The sequence below is a fragment of the Phasianus colchicus genome, chromosome 4, assembly GCF_987193195.1.
Source record: "Phasianus colchicus chromosome 4, bPhaCol1.hap1.1, whole genome shotgun sequence".
In the NCBI taxonomy this organism is placed as follows: domain Eukaryota; kingdom Metazoa; phylum Chordata; class Aves; order Galliformes; family Phasianidae; genus Phasianus; species Phasianus colchicus.
This window is the reverse complement of record NC_143439.1, coordinates 60,597,789-60,614,823: the sequence shown is the minus strand read 5'-3', so window position 1 is coordinate 60,614,823 and position 17,035 is coordinate 60,597,789. Positions and strand designations below refer to the sequence as shown.

The 17,035-nt window shown below is 40.3% G+C and overlaps 1 protein-coding gene across 2 annotated transcripts in view; it reads left to right on the top strand.

The window, feature by feature from the left end:
• The window catches only part of CRMP1 (collapsin response mediator protein 1), a 43,468-nt gene extending 27,558 nt beyond the window's left edge, over window positions 1–15,910 (top strand). For both annotated transcript variants that reach the window (XM_031588362.2, XM_031588363.2), the window contains exons 7-14: window positions 983–1,051; window positions 2,807–2,927; window positions 4,465–4,621; window positions 8,138–8,279; window positions 9,740–9,910; window positions 11,127–11,306; window positions 13,232–13,397; window positions 15,084–15,910. In XM_031588362.2, the coding sequence (XP_031444222.1) occupies window positions 983–1,051; window positions 2,807–2,927; window positions 4,465–4,621; window positions 8,138–8,279; window positions 9,740–9,910; window positions 11,127–11,306; window positions 13,232–13,397; window positions 15,084–15,175 (1,098 nt within the window). In that variant the 3' untranslated portion in view covers window positions 15,176–15,910. The remainder of the gene's footprint in view (window positions 1–982; window positions 1,052–2,806; window positions 2,928–4,464; window positions 4,622–8,137; window positions 8,280–9,739; window positions 9,911–11,126; window positions 11,307–13,231; window positions 13,398–15,083) is intronic.
• Window positions 15,911–17,035: the final 1,125 nt, after the last annotated feature.

Here is a 17,035-nt window from a genome sequence, read left to right as displayed (position 1 = left end):
TCAGAGCTGTTGCAGTAATGATTTAGAACATCTGTTTTTAAGAATACCTATGAAACATTATGATTTTCTAACCAAAATAATCTTCATTACACAGTCAGATTAATGCATTCCCATTAAATGACTGTTCAGCCTTGACTGATTGCAGTGAAGGCAAAAGTGTGTGTGGATGTTAACTTGCTGAGATTTTGCTGGAGTAATTGGTAATGTGTGAGCTTTGCACTCTGGGAGACCTGGGATCAAATATTTACTAGATGACATAGTAAAATATGTTAAGTAACTCCATCCTGGTCTCTCAGGGACATTTGTCTGTATTGGAGACATTACACTTGTTGAAGTCTGCTCCTTATAGACCTGAGGGCATGGCTGGCTGGGCTTTGAGGTAGATCAGGTGCTGTGTTCCCACATTGGGCCTTGGTAGATCAGTACCAAACTCGGATTGGAAGTGGCTGAATTAGCAATTGCTATGACAAAGGAGTTTTCTTCCAACACCATTGCTTGACCTTACATTGAAAGATAAGTGAAGCTTCTTGTCTATTTAAAAAAAAATTATTACCCTGCTGTGAAGCTTGATAGCACAATTTTTTTGTGACAAACCTCCATTCGTCCCTAGTAGGACTTTTTGCTTTCATAAAAAGATAATTCTAGTTATTCACTCTAGGAAAAAAGCCATGCAGAAATGCAGCGCTGAAAGTTTAATGAAGATGATAACAACACTTTGTAGGTTGCAGAAACAGAGGGACTTCTGTGAGTAAAGAAAGAATGAATATCCATAATTACTACTTAAAATGTTGGTTGAAACCTGTTCTTCAGGCTGGTTTGGTCAAATAGGACTTCTAGGCCAGTGGAGACTTCAGCAAGCTTACAGAGCTGCATTTGTACACACAAGAAAAGGACGATCAGAAAACATGGCTGTTAATCTACTGGGAACTGGTTCAAGAATCTCATCCTGGAGTGGTTGTCGTATTTATCTGTTTTGTTCCAGGAACAAAAGCGCATCCTGGAGATGGGAATCACGGGACCGGAGGGACATGCCCTGAGCAGGCCTGAGGAGGTAAGAGGTTTTGCTCATCTTGTCGTTTATGGAAAGACTTTGTCTAGCATGCAGTACTGAATTACAAGTACAGAATTATTCTTTGTTTCTGAACCCTGTGCCCTGACTCTAGGGTTTGGTCATGGCGTAGAAGGCTGGGCACCAACACTAATGCTTATGGGTTAGACTTTTAGGTTACTGGATTGATTAAAATGCCTTGGATTAAAACCTCCTGTTAGATACATGTGTATGTATATTCCATGCATATATGTGTGCCAACATATGAATCCATGTTTATGTCAGCAGATACATTTGTCGTAGTACTGCAAACAGTAGAAATGCAAATATATGAGAATGGAAAGACGCTGCAAGGCGGCTCAATTTATGTGATTCTCTTGTAATAAAACTAGACGTTGCAAGGATCATCTCAGGCATCTGGAAATGGTTTTCTTAATGAGAAGGAATGGATGGAGATGTGTCAGTGTCTCTTAATGTAGACAGTTCAGGCTGCTAATGGCATAATGGGGGTAGTGAGAAGTGACTGCTTTCCTTAAAGATTAAAGAGACAAGTCCCTGGGGATTTGAGGCTAAACTTGAAGAGATTGTTGTGGTTTGCAGATCTTTATATAACCTTTCCCCAAGGCAAGAGGAATAAATTTAATTGGTCACATTCTATTGAGTTGTTTATGTATTTTTTTCATTTTCCTGTTTAACTTCCACCTAAATTATTCTGAAATAATTGAGGCGTTTCCTTTTAATGAGAGTAAGGGCCTAAAGAAAATCTACATTTGCAGTTTCCAGGAAGGAATTTCTGACTCTGCCATCTGATGGCCTCAGACTCAGTGGTGATGCACAGAGGTCCTGTGTTCCTTCCTCAGACTTCTGTGGGTGTCTTTGGGGATTTGAGAGCAAATGTTGGCATAAAAGTCATTTGAGAACCTGAAGATATAGTCTGATTTTAAGAAAAAAAATGTTTTACAAAACTGTGAAGTAAGGAGTATGGTTTTGGCAGGCTAAATTGTTCAGCTTTTTCTAGCACAGCTTTTGGAGAAAATTTACTGCACTGTTAAGTCAGTATGTTTAATTTCAATACATTGTTAGGTATTAAAATGTAGATACAGTGAGTCTATCTAGGAAGGCGATGTAAAACTCATGAGCCTCAGAGTCACTGACAAGCAGTGCACCTCCACCTGAAGATGACTGCTTTGTGCCTGTGTCCCAAACGGCTCTCTGGTAGAAGGTTGCATTGATGCTTACAGGGAGATGTTTCAAAGGCTTTTATGGACTCTGGGCTAAATTCAGTCCGTAATGCTGATTTTGCTGTTTGAGAATACTTAATGTTCACTGTCCTTTTATCCTTACATAAAGATTGCAGAGAGTAAGTTGCCAGGGAGAGTTCTGAGCTGAGGCACTGTTCTCTTGCTTTGTTTTCCTTTCAACTGCAGAATAGAGGGAGAGGTCTGAAGACCTGAGAGGGAGGTAAGGAGGAGCCCCGTTAGCCACCTGGATGTGATCTTTCCTCAGGAGCAGGGAGCTGTATTTGCTCCAGACCAACTGTACCCCTTTAACAAGCAGAGCTAAGTACAGTGGTTACTCCTAACAAGAAGTGTATGATGTTGGGGTAGCTCCTGCTTTCCAGCACTGCATATCCCACTATGAAAAAAACAATCAGTTCCTGAAGAGTTGTTGCTAAACAATGAGAAATATGGCTCAGTCCTCCAGTTCATTTTTTCTTGTCTGCTTTTTCAGTTAAATTCTTCTTCCTTTTCCCCTCAGCTTGAAGCAGAAGCAGTTTTCCGTGCCATCACCATTGCCAGTAGAATAAACTGCCCAGTGTACATCACCAAGGTGATGAGTAAGAGTGCAGCTGATATCATTGCACTGGCCAGAAAGAGAGGTAAGAGACTTCCTTTTCTGCCTTCAGACTTGGATTTTGTGTTGAATAGAAGCTCGATGGAAAAAAAAAAAAGGTTACTGGCAGATTGATCTGTACACTTTGACACCAGTCACAGACACTAAGTATTTAGGACTGGTTGAACTGGAATGAGATCCTTCTTATTTTTACAAAGAGAATTTCTCCCCACAAACTCTTAAGCACCCCAGTCCTCTTCAGGATTGCATTGTAACTCTTTGTTTTAGTTTCCTTTCACCTTTAACTTATGCCTTTACATTTTCACCTTCTTACAAGATCTAGCACATTCCCTGTGTCTTTTATTTCAGGTTGTTACCTTGTGAAAGGTTAATTCCCGGTTGCAGTTGCTTGGGCAGTGGATGTGCTGTATGAGGTGTCTGATCCTCACTCTCATCCTTGCTGTTGGAGGCTGACCACCAGTAACATGCATTGGAGATGTCTGTGGTCAGCCTTGCTTGGTTGGCCATACAAAGATCCAGGTTAAAAAACACCCAAAAGGGACTTCTGAGCCTGGATGCAGCCTCTTCTGAAAATGCCTTTGCTTGCTGAAACCTTTGCATCACAGAAACAGCACCTGAAGTGCTGCCATACTGGGACACTCAGGTCTTCTTCAAAGGCAGTGGGACAAGGTGCAGCTCAGCATGGGGACAATGGAGAGATTCACTCCCTTTTGTGTTGAAAAGTTTTGTTCTTTCACAGTTAGTCATTCTTCTGTAATCCTCATTTTCTGCTATAAATGACACCTTATTAATGATTTCTCTTTTCTGCTGAATTGTCACTGTTTTTCCATGCTTTTCCTTCCTGTTCTTTTTGCTTTTCTTCTCTCACTTGTTTTCTGGCTCCTCCATTTTTCGGACTATTTCTACAGTGCCTCTGTTCTTCCACTCGCCCTTGTTTACAGAGGTGATGAGAATAATGGTTAAACCAAATGAGAGCTGATTCACACTTTTCCATCTTTTTCTCAAAGTTAGTTTTCCATTCATTTCACTTGAGAATGGAGAAGACAGGCAAGGGAGTCAGGTCTGTTCTGCTGGTTGGTGTGTGAGCAATGCGGGGAAGCCAAAGAGCTAAACATTATCTTGATATTTATGTTCCCGGAGACTTGGAGTTTGCTGGTGGGACCATATGCTGCTATCTGCTGGTGCCATGCCCAACCTGAGAGTGGCAGAAAGGCATCTGTCAGCTGGAGCCCATCCTCCACCTAAATTCACTGCGAAGCACAGCAACGGAGAGAACATGGCTGTGATTAAAATAGTACAAATTAAAACCAGGTCTGAACTGTCTCCTTCTGGATTAAAAAGAGAGCTTTGTAAATATCCTGATGAAAAGCATGTGTAGCTCAGAGAGCCTCCTGATTAATTTTTTATCGTGCAGACAAAGCCAAGGCTGCTTTATTTTCTGGGGGTTACACTGACCATGTAGCAAAGCATAAATTATACATGGCTGCATGCAGCAAGCTCTATAATGTACTGGAAAGAGAGTGCATTGTAATCAGTTCCTGTGTATCCTTGCTTTCCCCAAGGTCCCCTTGTTTTTGGAGAGCCGATCACTGCCAGCTTGGGGACAGATGGGACACATTACTGGAGCAAAAACTGGGCCAAGGCTGCAGCTTTTGTGACCTCACCACCTCTGAGCCCTGATCCTACCACTCCAGATCACTTAAATTCACTTTTAGCATGGTAAGACCTTCATTTTTTTAACTGGCTGGTGGCCAATCAAGTGCAAATGCCACGTAGAATAAAGCATCGAGGGATCAGCTCAGTTTCTTTAAAACCAGTGCCATACATGACACAGCAGAGAAGGGATGGTGGAAAACCATCTGTGAACCTGTGCTGGGGCTGTTGGACTGATGGACAGATTTGGACCCTCCAGTTTCTGGGTTGCATATTTGAGATAAGACGTCTGGTTATTCAGGAATTCTTTTTCTTTCTGCTTTTTAAGTGACTCCTAGTTGTACAGCTAAACAAACAGCATAGCATGCCTTATGTTTTTTTTAAGTTCCAGGGTCCTCAGGCTGGAGGTTAAGTGATCTGTATAGAGAATGTATGTCAGGCATGAGAAAGTGACCAGAATTGTTTACGAAGAAGACTGTTGGGGATTCAGGTGGAGACAGGCTAGTGACTGAAAGCATCACATGAGACATCAGGGCTATGGATTGGCTGTCTTCAGGTTGGAAAGGGGATAATTATCACTAAGGAGGGAAAAGCAGTATGGACAATGTAGAGACAAGTGTCTTCTTTGTATAGAACATCTTGCCAGCAACACAGAGTGTAAGTCCATCCCTGAAAGTGCTGCCTGTAGCCAACTGTGGGTTGTCTTAGAATTCATAAGGAAGTTCAGCTGTAGTTCCACCAGGGTGGATTGCTGGTGCTGGAGTTAGGAGCTCAGCCACTGAAACCCTCATTTTCCATGTGGTGACACTTGTCTCATCTTTTGCCTCCCCTTTCTGAGAATCTCTCTGCTTTACACAACACAGTACAATTTTAACCCTAAATGTGGCCTATTGGTCTTCAGAAAACATTTCCTCCTTAGATTAGTTTTCAGCGTGACTAACTGGCTGCATGGAGCAATGGCAGTGGGGCCAGCAATACAAAAGCCCTGTGGTGTGTAACTCAGGTTGAGCAGAGCTTTGCTTCAGGTGGAGGGATGCTTCTTTGCTTGCATACATCTCTGCTTGCACATTGCAGGTCAGACTGCGTGCTCAGCAAATCTAGATTTCAGCTCAGCTACTATAATGGTGCTGCATTCACTGCACTGTTAATGAATGTGCATTTGAGCTCTGAGTTGCATGCATTTCTGGTAGGAATGTGCAAGCATTTGTTCTGCTCTGTAGGCCTTGTGGCCTAATTTTCCATTATTAAGCTTTCTGTTCTGTAAAATAAGGACAAGAAGGAAAAATGGCTTTTCTTGTCTGACTTGTCACTAACAGCAGTGTAAGGAGTGCAGCTCATTGTGTGAGGGTAAAGCTCTTAGCAAGCATGCATGTACATGTGAATCAGAATGTTTGGTCCTTTATTCTGTCAGATACAGCTATATGTTTTCAGAAAAAAGAGTCCTCATAATATGTGGGTCAAAACAGATTGGCTGAAATAGCAAGGGAGTTTTTAGACCTGATATCCAAATAATGACATTAACCCTAATATCAGAAAGACAAATGGAGGAGGGAGAGAAGTTTTCATTATCCTCCAAGCATGTAAAATGCCTTTTTTTTTCTTACAGGCTTAGAGTCCTAGATCTTAAATGACAGCAGCTTAGCCTGCTTTTGGCTTTAATACGTTAAATCTATACTATGAAACTAAAAAAAGAGCTGTATATATTATCCCTCTGCTCTGCATTTGTGGGGAATTTTATGCAAGGATGGTGGTAATCATAATATTTCATGTTTCTATTTCACTGTTCATCAGGAGACCAATATTTTACATCCATTAAAGAATACTCAGCAATATTCCTCTTCTGCAAGTAAGCATACTGCTTACGCTGATTACCACAGAGTCTGTTGACTTTTTACTGAAGAGTCGGAAGTACAAAAATTTAGGGTGTGTCTCATAGGGTTTGCAGATTTGGTTCTTTTTTCATCTGTGGCCCCAAGCACCCCAGGTAGCCTTCATCTTCCATGGTGTACTACTGCATTATTGCTGCCTTGATAGGCCCATCTCTTCTCAGGCTAGAGATGTGAGATCTCAGTACTACCTTGAAGATGTCATCTGCCCCCAAAACCTTGCTCACGGTGGAGAAAAATGCTGTGAGGTATTGGTGTGGTGTTTAAAGAGGCACTGATGTTGGCTGTTAATTCCCATCACTTTTTGAGATGTTTTCTGTGGTGATCCCTTCATCTCAGTTGTTCAGCTGATCAGATGCTCGCCCTGCACTTGACAGCTGCGTACACCTAAGCAGTAGGAGTGTAGCAAGAAAGAAGAAGTGGCATACAATCCTACGTCTTTATTGCTGTGCTAGAATAAATTAATGTTTTACTCATGGATTTGGCTTAATCCTATGGATTATTACTTTTTAATACATTCCTACGGATTAGTATTCATTAATAATTAGGAATAGCTAAAACATTGCTATTTCACCATGAAAAACATAGGTTTGGCTTAGAACAAAAAAATGAATGGCTGGACCTGAGCATGGTAAAGAACCAGAACAGAGGCCAAAGGGTCTTCTCCAACTGTCAGCAATCATTAGGGTTGGCAGCTCAGAAAATTGCGCTAGAGTTACTGATATGTGATTTTTTTTCTTCTGTACTTGGTTGCATGTTAGTTTGCAGATACCTAAAATTGTGGACGAGAATCGTTCAGATGTTTCAGAGCTGGAATTTATCAATTAGAAAGAATGACAGGCTGCTGGGGATGTCACCCTTCTGCAGTGATAGGAGAAATTACAGTTTGTTTCAATGTGCTTGACTCCTGTGATTTTTCCTGTAGCTACTGAAGAGCCTATTGTTTTTCCTATTTTTGCAAAATACTATATATTAATTATGCTCTTCCTTCTTATTCCCCAAAGTAGCTGTATTCCAGTTTTGATCTGTGCAACAAATTTTTTTTAAGGTGAAAAAATGTATTCAAATACAATCATTTTTTTGGTAGCTCTTTCTGTTTCACTCCGTGTTTTTCTGTGTAAGGCTTATAAGTTAGGTAAATGCAGAGTACATTTCACTTGCACTATCCCTTTTTTGTTTAATTAAAAGACAATGTGGTAAAAAATATTTCTCCTTTTTATTTTCATTGTCCTGTTCTGGAAGGCCAGTCAAGAAACATTTGTGTAAATATTACAATAAAGTGTATGTGCTGGGGAGAAATGCAGGGAAACAAGCTTTTGCACTGCAAAATGTGCTGTTATTTCTGAACACAGTTATGAATTTGAGTATTGCAGACATTTCATAGAAGCTCCTGATCATTTCCTTAATCTTAACAGTAATCCTTTGTCTGGGTTTGTGTTTGTGCCTGATCTCTGTTGATAGCAGCCCTAAACCCAAGGAGGCTGTAATCTACAGGAACTCGGGGTGTTTCAGGGAGAAGTGGAGATGTCAAAACTGCTGTTGGCTCTTCAGTGATCTGTAGCCAACATGGAAAGGCTGCTGATATGACTTGGAGCCTATACCTCCAGTGCATAGCCTTGAAAGGTCCATTTGAGCTAATCTGAGACAAAGGTAGCCTTGGTGACTGGTCTGACCCTTCTGTGTGTTAACTCCACAGTGGGGACCTGCAGGTGACGGGAAGTGGACATTGCCCTTACAGCACTGCCCAGAAAGCCATTGGAAAGGACAACTTCACTATGATTCCTGAAGGGGTCAATGGAATTGAGGAGAGAATGACTGTTGTCTGGGACAAGGCTGTAGTAAGTAATTACTTCTACGACAAGAAATTGACTGTTGGCTGAATTTTGCAAGGCAGGAAACTCCTCATCAGTATTCCAGTGACTTTCTAATATATTACTGAGAATTCCCAGAGAGAGAGCAGCTATGAGATGAATTGTTTGTTTCAGAAATTTGCTCCAGTTTTATAAACTCAGGTCTGTGTATCGCTTCTGACATGCAATGCCATAGTGTTTTACTCGACCTGAGGCTTCACAGACTGCAGTGTGTAATTTTTTCATTTGTGTCAGAGTGGATGCTTCTCATGGATGTATGATCACATGACACATAGAACAGTTCAATGATTGTGAAGTAGACCTCATGTAAATGAAATGAATGGATTGTTTGAATTTGGGAAGTGTCTCATCGTTTCTCAGAAATTACAACTCACATTCTAATGGATGGCAGCAGAGCCTGAGGCTAGACCATAAAGTGCTTTGAAGGAGAACGTTGCATGTAATTCATACTGGCATATTTTGCTGTGGGGTGCTGGTGTATGTTAGCATTTTTTTGATGGTTCCATGGATCCTAATAAGTAATGATATTCCCCCTCCATTGTCTGTCTTCACTTCCACACTCAGTCACACACACAGTCTTATTACTTTGCACTGCACTGCACTCAGATGTGTATTACAAACTGCAAACTGCTGGTATTTACGATGCTCTTGTGAGCACTTCACCCAGATGGTATTTAATAACCACTGTCTTCAGGGACCACTTTTGAGATTGCAAGCACAGAAGCAGCTTCAGATATCTTCATATATAAAAAATACAACCAGACAGTGATATTTTCATTCTGTTACTCCTACAGTGGGAAAGAGCTGCCACAGGGGTTGCAAGATGAGGCTTACAGGTGGCAATATTCATTCCTGGACTACTAAGTAGCTTATATTTTGGGAATCTCATGATTTATCAGGCAGTAAATACATGTTTATTTGTTTATTGCCAGGGAAGACCTCAAAATACTCTACTGCAAACTCAAAAGAAGTTGCAGTGTACAGCTGCTACTAAGCCATCACTAACAGTATAAAAGGTTCAATGGGTGGTGACATGTCTCCAGGCAAGAGCTTTATAATTGGAGTTGTATTGCTTTGATTTGCAGATTTGGGAATACGTACAGGAGAATAGAATTAATTTGCAAGAAATGTTTTTAAAGGAATTCTGATCATATTTTAGACTTGATCTTTTAGTTACTCTTGTAAAACTTACACGTATGTATCTCAGTTCTAAATTCATGAAAATGCTTAAATGGAAATTACTAGGACTTGTAAAAAAGCGCACAGGCATCAGTGTTTAGGGAAAGGGACCTTGGATAGCTGAGAAACTTGATGGTATCCAGGGCATCAGAATGTTGTTGGCTTTTCTTCTGTTTTTTTTCCATTTAGCGCTCAGAATACTCAGTCTCTATCTTATAAATGTTCTGCTCAAGTCACGTTGTTTTTAGGCCACAGGTAAAATGGATGAAAGCCAATTTGTAGCTGTCACCAGCACCAATGCTGCCAAAATCTTCAACCTGTATCCAAGAAAAGGCCGGATTGCTGTTGGATCAGATGCTGATGTTGTTATTTGGGACCCTGATAAGGTGAAGACTATAACAGCTAAAAGCCATAAATCGGTAAGCTGAGAAAGACAGCAAACAACAAAAAAGAAATGTCTCTGTCACTTTTCAAACGTTGATCCAATTTCATGTGAAGAAACACGTAGAATGTAGAGGAGTGGGGCAGCTGCCTTCTCCTCATCTGAAATGTGTAGTTCTGAAAATGAAGATAATGAATCTTGCATTGAAAGCACTGGGATCAGGAAGAATTTATTTTCTCTCTGCATATACAGTTGCACTATTTTTTTATACTTGTGTTTGATCTGTAAATCAGCTGAAGTAGCAGGTCTGCAGCTGAGGTTAATAAAGCTGTGATTATAAGTTTGGAACCAGCTCACTTTTTTGCTTACATGAAAAGCAGCTGGTGTTGTGAAATGCACATCTAAATCAACAATACCTTTGTGTATTATAGATGATGAAATACTAACAGTTTCATGGCTCATTTAATTGCAAAGCTTTGATATGTACTTTGCTGTCCTTAGCACAGAGTACAGCAGTGACTCACTATCACTTTGATTTTGGTTGGGGCCAATCTTCTGCGTTTATGTCAAATTTGTATCATCAGTGCTGCGGTCTTTTGTATTGGGAAATCCTTATATAAATTTTACTGTAAATGCAGTGATGTGGTTTATATTAAAAAGGCATAAACCTTTGAAAACCTTTAAAAAGTAAATGCAGGTGATTCTATTTTCATTTCTTTCTCTTAAGATATCTCAATATTTTTGAAAAAAATAACGATCACCTGCCCTTTGGCGGTCATTCCTGTTTAGCTTCAGGCTTTCCCGGTCCTTTCTGGGCTTTTTCAGACAGAAATACATGTGCTGGCTCTGAAATCTCAGTGCTTTCTGCAAGTTTGAAGCTTTCTCTGCTGGGCATCTGAAATTGCCTTACATAGTCACACGTTGTGTGGGTATCTGGTAGCTGAGCCAGAATTTTCCTTCTTAGTGAGGTTATTGCATTTCTAGAGGTTCTAGATTAAAGGGAAGGTCCTCAAAAAATAGAAGAGAAAGTCCTGATGGAAAGTAAGCAACATATCCAGGAGAGGTGGATTGGATAGATGCTTTTAAATCATTTAATACAGAAATGTATTGCTTTTCCTTCAAACAGAGCAATTTTATACGCCTGTTAATGGCAGTTGCTTAAAAATATGACTACAAATCAAATGTGGTTTATTAGTTACTAACGGAGGGAGATCTCTTACAAAACTTGCAGTGAATGTACTGTTCATCCTCAGGCTGTTGAGTACAACATCTTTGAAGGAATGGAGTGCCATGGTGCCCCGCTAGTGGTCATAAGCCAAGGGAAGATTGTGTACGAAGATGGGAACCTGCACGTAAATAAAGGAATGGGCCGTTTCATCCCTCGCAAACCCTTCCCTGAATATCTTTACCAGCGCATCAAAATCAGGAATAAGGTAATGTCAGATATTATTTAATCTTCTTCCAAGCCATATCCTCTTGGAATCACATTGGCAATTTTTAAATTATTATCATATTGTGCTAATATGAGCCCATATCAGATGGAGTATGTATGACTTGTTCAAAACGTGACCAAAAAGCTGGCTCCTCTGCAACTGACACCACTTAACACTGTGCTCTTCACTGAGTAAAGCACATAAAGGCCTCTTGGGGTAACTGTCTTATGCCCAGCTGTGCTGTCTTCTGAAGGGAATAGTGATACAGTTTACTTCTAGATGGATGTCAGCAAAGAGATAATGATTCTTTGGGAGAAGAGTTAGCCAGAAGAAAATTAAGAATTTAAAATTGATATTAAGCTTTGCATAATGTACAGCCACATTGCAGAGAAGAAAAGTCAGAGATGCTCTTTATATTTGGCATCTCTGAACTGCTGTTGTGCATTTGCTGAACTGAGTTTTAGCAGCATTCACAGCTCAGAAAGCTTTTCTCTTGTGTTTAAATAAAAGCTTGGGAAATAACTAGGATTAAGACTAGGGCTTGGCCTGGCTTGGCAGTATTTAGGGGTTCTTTGGAATTTGATGCCAAATTTTGCCATTGAGTGATAAAATTACTTTGAGAGAACAGGTAACAAGGAAAAAATTACTAAAAGATTTATTTTCTTCAAATAAGTGTGTGCCATTCCCTGCAAGGATAGCCATTGTTGAAATTAAACCGACAAGCAAGTTGATAGTCTTTCAGCATTTTTATATAAATTCTGTCAAGCTATGAAAGACAGAAAGTCTGCTCTTCTAAGGAGAAAAACACCATAAAAATAAAATGTATTTGCATAAGAGTTTTGCAGAATACCAAGTGGTTAATTTTCTTTTTTACATTGTTGAGTTAGATGATCTGGGCCTTTTCTTCACATTTGCCTTTCAAGGGTTTAGCACATGGGAGTGCAGTATAGAGTGATGATGTTTTATTTAAATAGTGAAAACTACATCTCCAAAACAAGTATCATAGTGTAGTTTTTCATAGCAGAGATTTGCACAAAAGTAACTGGGTGAAGTAACTTGCATCTAGCAATGGGACTGGATTTGGGAAAGACCTGTGATTATACATACATTGGGAAGGGTGTGCGCAGGAACCAAGTGAGGCACTGACATTTTTGCACTTCCAGCTCCCTCTGCTGCCTGCGGAGAGGAAGTGAGAGCAATCCCGTATCTGTGTCTCTTTTCCCAACATCAAATTTTACTAATTGAAAACATTTTGAAAAACTCAGTGATATCAGCCACCATTATCTTCTGTAGCTATATCACTGCACAAGAGAAGATAGATGAACACATCACAGAAGGGCCTGCAGAGCTGTAACTGGCACGGGGAAGACCTCCTGGAATATAGGGATAGCAGTACAAATCCCTGCCTTTGTGGAGCCTTGGAAAGTAGATTCACTGCTGTGAGCAGCTGCTTCCTTCTGGGCATTAATGTTGGCTCAGCTTGCAATGTTCTTCTGAGCCTGATGTTGAATTCCCCAAAACAAGGAAAAGGCATTGATTTCTGTAAGCAGACTCCTGTGAACAGTGTGGCTTTCCTACATGGCATTTGAATTCCACTGTAAACCCACTGGGGAAATGGTTCTGAAACAGTAATCATATAAGCCTTAGATTTCTAATCCTTTGGATAAACTTTGGATTCTGAAATCCAGTGGCTGGAGACTTCCTGAAAATTGGAGCTGTTTTCTTAAACATACATTTCCTAGATTTCTGTCTTTGTAAGGCCAGCGAAATTCTTACAATTCTCTTTTCTCATATTCCTCATAGGAACCATAGGCCAAGATACAGAGACCCCACTGTGCCCAGTGGCCTCTGTGTATCAGTAGGAGTGTCATTAGGGAGCATTATCAGAGCATTCAGTGTCTGGTTTTATTCTGATCCTGCTTTAGGTGGGAGGACTGCAAGGAGTCTCCAGAGGAATGTATGATGGGCCTGTGTATGAAATCCCTGCTACGCCAAAATATGCAACTCCTGCACCCTCAACTAAATCCTCCCCTGCCAAAAACCAGCCCCCACCAATCAGAAACCTCCATCAGTCTAATTTTAGCTTATCAGGTAAGTCAACCCAACTCATTAGAAAAGCCTTTAAAGCCTTGAGTATGGATTATTGGTGATAAATTTCAATTACAATAATTGCCTCTTTAATGTAATATGAAAGAAAAAACAACATATATGCACATAGGAACATATATAAAGAAATATGTTCATATGCATTCTTTCCTTAGGATTATTTAACAAATCACCAAATATTCAGAATGTTTGTAATTTAAAATACTTTTCTGCTGCAGACTGTTAGTATTATTTACCTAACATCGTGCAGTTAGCAGAGGTCTGTGGTTGATATGAGTGTGGCCCATTGCTGGTCAGTAGCATGTGGGTGTGATTCACGTGGCTCAGACACCTCGGGTGTCCTTCTTACAGTACTGACAGAAGCTGCTAGATGTGAGAACCTCAGTTGTCCTTGCCCACGGTCTCCAAACCATGTGCACTATTTATTAATATGCTGCAGATTATACTTTTTCATGTCTCTTTACTCTTGGTGCCCAAAATATTTTCCATGGTGCATAAGAAATAGACTGGAAAATCATCCTTTGGGGTTGTTGGAAATAATTCTTGTCATTTGAAGATAATTACAAGCGTGTAAAATTGCTATCCTTCAAAAGTCTGCAGCCCAAGTGGTAAATAAGTAGCTCTTCATGATGTTGTTAGGAAAGTCACAGGATTTTCTCCCCCACTGGGAGAGATGGTGGCATTTTCATTCCTGACAAATCCTCTCTTTAGAAATTAAAACTTGTAGAAAAAAGCCTAAGGAGAGCAAGTATTTTAAAAAATCCTTCTAAGTGAGTTGAAGTGTATATTTCCGTGTACACTTGGGCCCATGGTGAGCATACAGAAATATGTATATCTATATAAAGGAAAAAAAAAGCTTAAAAGTTTGATCTGTAACAATAAAAAATAATAGAAGGATTTTGAAAAGCATGTGAAGCTGTGGTTTCTGAGTCTGTTGCTGGACCTGTGTATTACCATGTGCCATTTGATCCCAGTCAGGCACCTTACATGTGACTGAGCCAGAGACTGCAATAGCATTTAAAATGATCTGACAATTTTTTAGTAGTCTTTTTTTGCCTTTAAGAAGCTGAGTGTGTTCACACAATATTTAGCCTGGTAGAAAGCTTGCTGTCACAAACTTAATCTTCCAACATTTTAAAATGCAGTTTGCAGTGGGAATGAGTTTACATCAGATCAGTGCTCCCTTTCATGTGCATTTGTGATCACTAACATCAGATTTACTGTGCTGTTAATCCATGGACCCTGCAGGGACAGGTATTTTGAATGAATGAGGCAGGTTTGATAAAGCCATTCTGCACATTCATGATTTTCTTTCCTAATAAAAGAACAATATTTTCTGTCAGGATCTGATCTTGTGAAGGGAATCCAGGTGGTTATCCCTACTTGGACTCTTTCTCAGATCAGTGGAAGACAATTTCCCATGTAGGACGAGCATCTATGATCAGTCTGATCCCAAACATTTATGCCTGCATTTCTTATTGAAGATGACCAAAGCTGGGCACAGGCACCTTTGAAGGTCTCTTTAGCACTTCAGGCAGGGGCCTGGCTCAGGAGAAATCAGCTGATGGTGATGTGAAGGAAGCATAGCTGGAATATCATGTAAAACATCACCGCTGATGATTTGATTTTGCCCTTTTCATAGCCTTGTTTTCTGCGTTCCTCTTGTTGCAGGAGCTCAGATAGATGACAACAACCCCCGCCGCACTGGACATCGCATCGTGGCACCTCCTGGTGGTCGTTCTAATATTACCAGTCTTGGCTGAAAAATGGTGATGGACAGAAACACGAGGAGGAAGGATCATGGGAATAACGTACATTCCCTTCAATATCTGTGTTACTGAACCCACAGTTTTACTTGGTACTAATGGAAATAAAAAACAAAATGTCCTTTTTTTTTTAATTTTATTTTTTTTTTAATTTGTATAGAAAGAGGTGATAATAGTGTGGTGTGTTTGCTTGGAACTACTTGCCTCACAATTGTGCTTTCATGCCATAGTCACCTTAAAGCATGGTGCTTCCATTGCCCCTTTAGTGACCACAGGTTTTAGCTTTGTCTCGTAACTGAATGATGGTTCCTTTGCACCCTTTTGCTGTATTAGAATAGTTAATGCATGTTACTGAGTTATTTATGCAAGTTGCATTCTGTGAGTGAGTCCCTATAGAACACGTTGCCAACAATTGACTAGACGCAATGCCAAGATTAATGTCTGTATTTGATAACCACCACTAAAAACACCTATGAAGGAAGAAAATGGCCATCTTGAAAGTCTGCAGTAGAGTAGTATAGGCAGCTTCTGTTTTATCTTTAATTTATTATAAACCCACAAAGCACTTCTCTCGGACACAGAAAATCATCAGGATAACTAAATGACAAATGGTCTCCGTAGCACCTGTCTGTACCCACTCAGTACGTTCCAAGTCTGTGTCTTCATCGTTTCCATTTTAGACAGCGCCATACTTTATACAAACCAATGCCATTGCCACCCCTGCAGGGATTTCTCCACCTGGGCAGTAGTGCTCTCCTTCTGCATGAGTTTTTTGGTACTTACAGATAATTCAAGTTGCCGTCGGATTTTTAAAGTTTTTTGTACAAAGTTTTTCCTTTGTAATCACATGCATTTTTACTTACTCTACCGTATCAAGATCTACTAGTCGTGGTTCTATTTCTGAATTCAAAGCTTGTGAAATAAAGGAAATTAATTGATGGATAAGTGTCTTCCTCTGCTTTCTGGTGCTGTTGCTCAATGATGGAAAATTTTGGGTGGAGAAACTCATGAGAAATTGTCTTTTAGGTTGGCATCATGTGAAAGAAGGAAACACCTTAGATAAGGGACATCTAAGTATAAATTTCTGCATATGCATACCATAGCATGATCTAATCTGTCTTAAATAAGAGTTTGCTGTAAAAAATATACTTTACCATTTATCTTGCAGCTGTCTCAATTTTGGCCAAGGGAGACTTAAATTAGCTTTCTCCCAAGATCTTTAGTAGTTGATTGCCATCATCTTCATCTGTAGTAGAAAACCAATAAGAAATGCTCCAGTTTCACCTAAGCTGTATATGGCTTGGCATTGATTTTCTTGGTGCGCTCTGTGCTGATCTGAGCTTGGACAAGCTTGCCATGAACAAGACATGATCCAGAAAAGGTGAGAAAAATGGACTTATACGACCTCTTTCTATGAGAGCTGTAGAAATGCTTTCACTCTGTTTTTCTGGTTCTCTCACAGACTCTGTAGAAGAAACATTTTTTGTCACTTTTTAGTTGTCTGATTGTGTTGCAGATGTGGGAAGTGTGAGCTACAGTGGAGGATGGGTGCTATGAAAGTGAGCAGGTTGGCAAAGCTGCTGCCAACCACCCACTGGCCTTGTGCCACTTTGCCCTTTCCTACACTACCTAACTGCAATAGGAAAAGTACAGTGGCAGCACAGTGCCACTGGAATGATTTTATCTGGTTGTGATACTTGACCACTTATTGCTGGTCTATCCTTTCCATGCAGCAACAAGCTGTTGGCACAGGGTGTGTGGTGCATGTCAGGTGCATGTGGGACATGAAAGTTTTGGAGTACAGCCTACCTGAAGCCTGTCATTGTATCCTGAAGCCAGCATGCTGTCACCTCCAGT